At 47.7% G+C, this 7594-nt stretch overlaps 1 protein-coding gene across 1 annotated transcript; it reads right to left on the reverse strand.

Annotated features, from left to right (window-relative positions):
• Positions 1 to 3187: 3187 nt before the first annotated feature.
• Positions 3188 to 4123, reverse strand: LOC146853763 (olfactory receptor 5AP2-like). The gene has a single exon (XM_085650876.1). The coding sequence runs from the start codon at positions 4121 to 4123 to the stop codon at positions 3188 to 3190; it is 936 nt and encodes a 311-aa protein (XP_085507002.1).
• Between the last annotated feature and the right edge of the window lie 3471 nt (positions 4124 to 7594).

The following is a 7594-nucleotide window of genomic DNA, read 5'->3' on the forward strand; positions in this document are numbered from 1 at the left end:
CATTCAACTGAGACACATTGCTAGATTCTGGAACTGTGCACAGTAAGACTTAAGTTTGCAGCATGTGCTGAGGTACATTTCTTGCTGTGCACGATCCTGCTATCTAGTTTTCGGTTTGGATGTTGCAAGTTCTTTTTATTTGAAAGGGCAGTTTCGGTTTCAAGGCGATCCTTATGACATCCAGGCAAAATGCGAGTTGTTTGTGCGAACCCCAGCTGCTTCACTCTATAGACCGTCATACAACTTCCGGCCACCTTAGAGCGGAATAGGATCAAGAAGCCTTGGTCCCGGTCCTATGAGAATGACTCGTAAGTGGATGGGATGGAGAGCATCATTTATATTTTGGCACAACTGCAATAGTAAATTTCTCTTGCTGAACCGACTTAGGGGCATATCAACAAGGGCTGTATCTCTGCTTTTTTGGCAGAGATAAAACTAGCGCCCTATCAACAACAGGGTGCTAACACGCAAATTTGCATGTTAGCACCCTTTTACTCTACGCTTCCCTTGCATCTCTAATGAGATGCAAAGGGGGCGTTCCAGAGTAGAATAATAGGAGAAATGTCGCTAAGCGACATTTCTCCTATTATCAAGAATGTCGCTAACCCTGTTAGAGACAAAAAAAGCAGCGCTAACCGCGGTTAACGCTGCTTTTTTACGTCTGCTAATTTTCAGACTTAGCCATGATATCCTATGGAAGGAGGATATCATGGCTAAGTTTGCCTGTCCCTATCAACAAGGTAACGTGTGATTATCGCTGGGTTTCCAGCGATAATCTCACGTTAGCCTGTTAGCGTGTAGATTTTTATCGCTATTGAGATAAGCGTTGCTAATAGCACGCTATCTCAGCGATAAAAATTCACGCTAGCCGGCGATAATTATCCTCACGCTAAGAGCGCTGAGCGATAATTATCGCCAGTTGTTGTTGATATGCCCCTTTGTCTGTGACCTCTGCCACCCACGTAACCATGACGAGTCTGCCTGCTCATCTTGTGAAGCTTTTTGATGCAAGAAGACCAAAAGGCATGATAGGCGTGTTTTAGGACTAAGTGCTGAGGCTTTCCTGAGCCTCCATCCAGATAAGACATCAAGGAAGGGTGAGGATGTGGTCTGTCTGCTAGACTGCTGACTTTGGTGCTGGAAACCAGGGTAAAAGCCTCGGGGTCGCGTCCACATCCTGTAATTCTGGGCAAATCACTTTTAATCTTCCCGTCCCTGAATGTGTAATGTAAATAGGGAGCTCATGTAAAGCGCTCCAATACCTTGGGGTCGAGTTCGCGCTATATAAATATGCAACAAAAAAAAGGAAGTAGAAGTGACTTTCTCAGACTGCAGATGAGGGCCGGAGTGCTCTTGGTAGTCCGGGGACCAATGGGAAGAGGAGTCCAAAATACAGGTCTTCTCCAAGGCCTTCCACAAAACTAACACCTACCAAAAAGATCACACATAGGGTTTTTCATACTTCACACACACAGAGAATCCTTCATTCGCATTTGATCGTGAACAGAGTGCTCCAGGACAAGGAATGGCACTGAGAGAGCCATGCCGTAATCCCTGGACTGTATCAAAAAGGTTGTGATTGTTGGTACCATCCTCTGTTCCCAAAGTATCTCAACGCTAGAGACGACTCATGCTCCAGAGCTGAAGCGTAAATGCCAAGGTACTTCGACTCTGCATCCCAGTAGGAAGTGTGGAGATGCAGGGGCGAAAAAACGACAAAGCTCATTGACATGCAAATGGTCTTTTAAAGACCCGTGAAGTACTCGGTGCGGCTGTTGTGTGCCCGGGAAGCTGGCTCAGCTGGGCTGACACAGGGGTGTGGGGGGCTGAAGCAGAAGCCCTTTAAGCACAATGGGCTTTGCGCGCCCGCATGCACCATGGAGCAGATCTATATTGGAGATGCGCCACTTTTACGCCGCCGTTGCGTCACTTTTGTGATGCAGCGGCGGTGTAAACCCTGCGCCACGTTGCGCCATATTTACATCGTGACGCATCTATGGAGATGCGTCACGATGTAAAGCCCTGCGCCACGTAAAACCTGCGTCAGGTTTCACGTGGGCGTGTCGACAGAGGGGGGGGGGCGTTCCGTCGCAGGAACGCCCCTGAAAAGTGACTCAGTCAAATCTATAAGATTTGACTGAGTCACTTTCCCAACGCTGATGCGCCAAAACTCTGCGCCTGCTTGAAGCAGGCGTAAGGCTTGACGCACCATGTTAGGGATAGGGTAGGTTGGAACAGTGCTGGAGTTGCATCGCGCTTGCGACGCAACTGAAGCACTGCGCCAACCTTACGCCATCGGATGCGTCACGCATCTGTTTATCCCTGCGCCATGATGCGCCGCATTGTAAATGCGGCGCATCATGTGTGGCGCAAGGGTAAACTTGCGTGACGCATCTTTCCTGGCGCATCCTTGCTGATTTGGAGGGATGCGCCAGGAAACATATATCTGCCCCCATGTCTCTTCCTCTGCCTCACGCCTGGATTTCGCGCCGCTCGCGTTTAAAAAGCGGCGGCACGAATGGTCTTGTAGGGATGTCTCACAGTGTGCGCGCTAAATCCAGGACACTGCGCGCTCCGGGTGACCATAGTGCGCGCGTGCACGCGCGCGCACGTTAGAGGGAACAGTGATCTTAATGTTTCATTTGTGATAAAGACTGGATTCATTTGTTGTCCGACCGAATAGTTTTCGGAAGGATCAAAGCTAAGCCTATGGATCAAACCACCATATCTCAACATTGCATACTCAGGATTTCTTTTCCTTATGGTTAGCCTATTTTTGTATTTTTCTTCTGAGCAGTCTCAATGTTTTAATCTTTTACTTCAACATAGAAAGTTTCCAAATTCATATGGAAATACATTTTGGAAAAATTAAGCCTCTTCCTAAGGATGTCAAATACCATTGTGATGAATGGCACACCTTCAGGTCAAAGACACACATTTATATTCCATAATAAATTCAAGGAAAGTCTACTAGGAGTTGTAAACATACCATGCATGCAGTGTACAGCCCATCTTCAATGACAGCATTCGAGGAATTATTCTAGTTTGTAGACATTAGGCAAAATTCAAGTAGAACTGGAAAAGAAGCAGCCATCAAGATGATTAGTCAAGGTGAAGGCTTCGTCTGAATGGTAAAGAACGCACAAGGGTGGAAGAATGGAAACATAACCATGCATTTCAATGGATCTCAAATGAATCGTATTTTATGTAGTGTTCGTTCCAGGGCCCGTTTCACCTCCTTGTTCCGCAGACTGTATATAAGAGGATTCAGCATGGGGATAACCACTGTGCACAATACCGAAGCCACTCTGTCCTCATCCCGAGAGTAGCTTGAGGTGGGTCTTAGGTACATGAAAAGAATTGTCCCATAGAAAAGGATCACACAAGTAAAGTGGGAAGAACATGTGGAAAAGGTCTTGAGCCTCCCATTTTTTGAGGGGGTTGCCAGGATTCTCCGGATGATGGAGACGTAAGAGGCTATGATCACAGACACAGCACACATTGTGAAGAAGTCAGCACAGATGAAGAGCACTAGCCTGCTTGTGAATGTGTCAGAGTTGGTGAGGTCTAAAAGAGGGAGGAAATCACAGTAGAAATGCTGAATCTCATTAGAACCACAGTAGGAAAGGCGAAAGGTACCAGCAACATTCACAGAAGAGTTGAACAAGCCACAAAGGAAGGCCACAGTAACCAATTGGATGCAAACTCTGTGAGTCATGACCGTATTGTACATCAAGGGGTTGCAAATGGCCGCATATCGGTCGTATGCCATCACTGTTATGAGCACACACTCTATTGTTCCAAAAAGTGCAAAGGCAAAAAGTTGCACGGCACATGCGTGGAACAAGATGGCATTCTTTTCAGCAAGGAAGTTCACCAACATCTTGGGGGCGATGACGGAAGAATAACAGAGATCCACAAGTGACAGATTACCTAGGAAGAAGTACATAGGAGTCTGAAGATGAGGGCTTAACCAGATTAGAAATGTAATGCCAACATTACCAACAACAGTCACAGTGTACATGGCAAGGAACACCAGGAACAGAATTCCATTGAGATTTGGGAGATCAGTAATTCCCAAAAGAATAAACTCGGTGACGTTGCTACAGTTGCCTCCATTCATGACCTAGAAAATTAAGACAAAATGATGTTATCTTTATTTTATGTCATGCCATTATTTGCAAATAAATACAGGAACCTAAAATACTTTATTTCCTCTTATTATGGAAATCATCAAGTATGGCAGAACAAATAATTAGATCACTATAGAACTGATTATAAAACAGAGCATGTATTTTAACATTAATTGACATTTTTAAATTGATTTGTTTAGTCGAAATTGTAAAAAAATATTTTAAACTTTCTCTTGACCTTTTCACATTATTTGACAAAAAGATAAAAAACGGTGCAGGTGCCCAAAGTTTTCCTTAGAACTAGGGTGTTGGAGCTACCAATTCCTGGGTTCGTCGAATACCAAGGTGGTTGTAAGAAATTGAGGGGCAGATATATCAGTCTTTCACGCAGTGCAACACAGCAAAGCACCTTGCTGCTCTGTGCTAAGTGAAACGGGCAGGAATGCGCCGTATTTTACATCACATGGTGAGTTTATGTTCTATACATGCACTGGTGCACTTTTGGCAGCCTTGCACCAATGCAGGCACCCTTGCACCACAGCGCAAGGATGCCTGCGTTGTAAGCAGGATTGTTTTTGTGCAGGAAGGGACGTGTTAGATCTGGGGGTCTCTAGTTGGCAGGGTAGGCACCACTGTCCAAGTAGGGACCCTTGCTTCTAGTCAGGGAAAGGGGGATACACTGTTAAGATAACCCCTGCTCCCCCTCTAGGTAGCTTGGCCTGAGCAGTCTAGGCTATCAAAGGCAATGTGTAAAGTATTTGTACCAACACTCACAGTAACACAGTGAAAACACCACAGATTTACTCCACACCAGTTTTAGAAAAATAAGGTATCTTTACTAAAAACTTCACAAGACCAAATACTACAGAAAAACCAACATACAATTAAAAAGGATACTTTAAAAATAGTTCAAGAGTTTGCAGAAAGTACTCCAGGATGTCAAAATCAGTGTCCTGCACAATGCGACACTCAATGCACAAAATGCGACACTCTCGTGCCCAACAGTACCTGTAGTTGCGATAAGGTTCCCAAAAGCTAAAACAAGGAAGATGGCAAAGGCGATGCGATACTCCTGAGATCCTGGGGAGGCTTTGCAGCAGCCCTGCTTCACGCAGCAGAGGTGGATGCGCCGGCTCCGATCTGTAGGGGGAGGATGCGATGACTTTGGCCTTCGTTGCGTAGGTTTCTTGGGGGGAAGCTTCACGCACAGGTTCGATGCGACACTCTTCGATGTGGTGCGATGCGTGGCGTAGCGTTGCCTTCCGGCGCCGCAACTCTCGATGCGCCACGGAACGGGACTCTGCGTCGACGCACGCAGCGACTGGATACTTTCACGCACCGGCAGTGGTGCGGCCCGCAAACTGGTTCTGCGACGACCCTCGCAGCGTCAGGAATCTTCTCGCACCGGGACTATGCTCGACGCACTCGGCGATGCGGGGACCCTGCGTGTTGCGATGGTGCCGCGATGAAATTTTCCCCGCACTCTCGTTCTTGCGACACGCAATCGGATGCGTTGGGTACCAGTTACTCTTTTCTCACGCTTCTGCTTCCCAGCTCCCAAACACAGCAAAACGACCTCCTGAGGCCCCAAGACTGGGCAAGCACTCCAAAGCAGGTCAGAACTCTCTCAGTAGAGTTCCAGGGGAGCTGGTGGTGAAGTCCTTTTGTTCCTGGGACTTCTTAACAGGGAGCCAGCTCTTCTCAGGCCCTTGGAGATCAGAATCAAAAGAAGGGGACACAGCAAAGTCCTTCCCCTCTCCTTGGCAGCAAAGCAAAACAGCAAGCAGGCAGTCTTCTCCTCTTCAGTCCTTTTCAGCTTTCTCCTTGGCAGAGGTTTCTTCTTAGTTCCAAAGTGATCTAAAGTTTAGGTGTCTGGGGTCCTCTTCTTATACCCCTCCAAGTCTTTGTCTCTCTATGCTTCAGTGGGGGGATTCCCCTGCTCAAACCGGTTCCTGGGTGTACTCTGCTCTGAAGCACCTGGTTCCTTTCAGAGTGAGGGGCAGGGTCGTTAGACGCTCAGCAGGAGGTGGAGCCTTCTTTGTGCCAGCAGAGGCAGAGTCCTCAGCCTGGCCAGCAGGGGGTGGAGCCAGCTTTGTGCTGGCAGGGGCAGCCCTATTCAAACCCAGGGACTACTCCTCCCACCCATCTAAAGCAGATCTCCCTATTCATCCTGCTGCTGACTCATCCAGGCTCCTGGAGCCACCTAGCCCATCACATGACACCAGTCAGCCAACCAGCACACAGGCACACAGGAAGGTTAAACAGGAGAATAGCTACTTTCTAAAAAGTGCTATTCTCACACAGTGAATTTAAAAACCATCTTGCTAAAAAGATGTATAATTAAATTCTGAACACAAAGATACCAAACTTGGATTTTCTATCTTGCCCTTATGGGAAGATAGGCATGTAAACAGCCTTCCCCATTCTATCCTATGGGCAAGATAGCCTCTCAGCAGTGAAAAACGAAAATGGCTGTAATTCACTACCAGGGCATGTTACACACCTCAGTACATGCCCTACCTTTCAGATACACTGCACCCAGCCCAGGGGGGTACCTAGGGCCACCATAGGGATGCCTGACATGTACAGAAAGGGAAGGATAAGGCCTGGTCAATGGGTGCACTGGCCAGGTCGACATGGCAGTCCTGGACTGCACATAGGCACTGCAAGCAGGCCTAAGACATCATTTTAGCGCTACTCCTGTGGGTGGCACAATCAGTGCTGCAGGCCCACTAGTAGCATTTGAATCACCAGCCCTGGCACACGCGGTGCACTTTACTAGGGGCTAACAGGTGAAACAAATATACCAATCATGGATAACCAATCAATATAACAATTTACCAAGGGAGCACTTGCACTTTGACACTGATCAGCAGTGGCAAAGTGCCCAAAGCATCTAAACCAGCAAAAACGAAATCCAGCATAGCATCAAAAATACAGGAGGTAGAGGCAAAAAGTCAGGGGTAACCATGCCAAAGATGCCAGGTCTTACACGTGTCCCCTCCAGCTGAAAGTGGGGAGAACTACCCACCCTCTTGGGAGTTCTCATCGCTAAGGCGGAAAAACCTGGACCGACCATCAGCGTTGGCGTGTTCTGTACCGGGGCGGTGTTCCACCGTAAAGTCCATCCCCTGTAGGGAAATGGACCACCTCAACAGCTTCGATTCTCACCCCTCATCTGCATCAACCATCTGAGGGGCCTGTGGTCCGTCTGAACCCGGAAGTGAGTCCCAAACAAGTAGGGTCTCAGCTTCTTCAGCGCCCAGACCACAGCAAAAGCTTCCCTTTCAATCGCACTCCACCTCTGTTCCCTGGGAAGTAGCCTCCTACTAATGAAAGCTACAGGTTGGTCCAAGTCCTCATCATTTAGTTGTGAGAGTCCCGCTCCGACTCCATGCTCAGAAGCGTCTGTCTGCACTATGAATTCCTTGGAGAAGTCAGGCGCCTTGAGTACAGGTGCT

The sequence above is a fragment of the Triturus cristatus genome, chromosome 4_1, assembly GCF_964204655.1.
Source record: "Triturus cristatus chromosome 4_1, aTriCri1.1, whole genome shotgun sequence".
NCBI classification, from domain to species: Eukaryota; Metazoa; Chordata; class Amphibia; order Caudata; family Salamandridae; genus Triturus; species Triturus cristatus.

Bases quoted from the DNA above. Each gene is read 5' to 3' on its own strand.
- LOC146853763 (XM_085650876.1), bottom strand. From the start codon at position 4,123: ATGAATGGAGGCAACTGTAGCAACGTCACCGAGTTTATTCTTTTGGGA.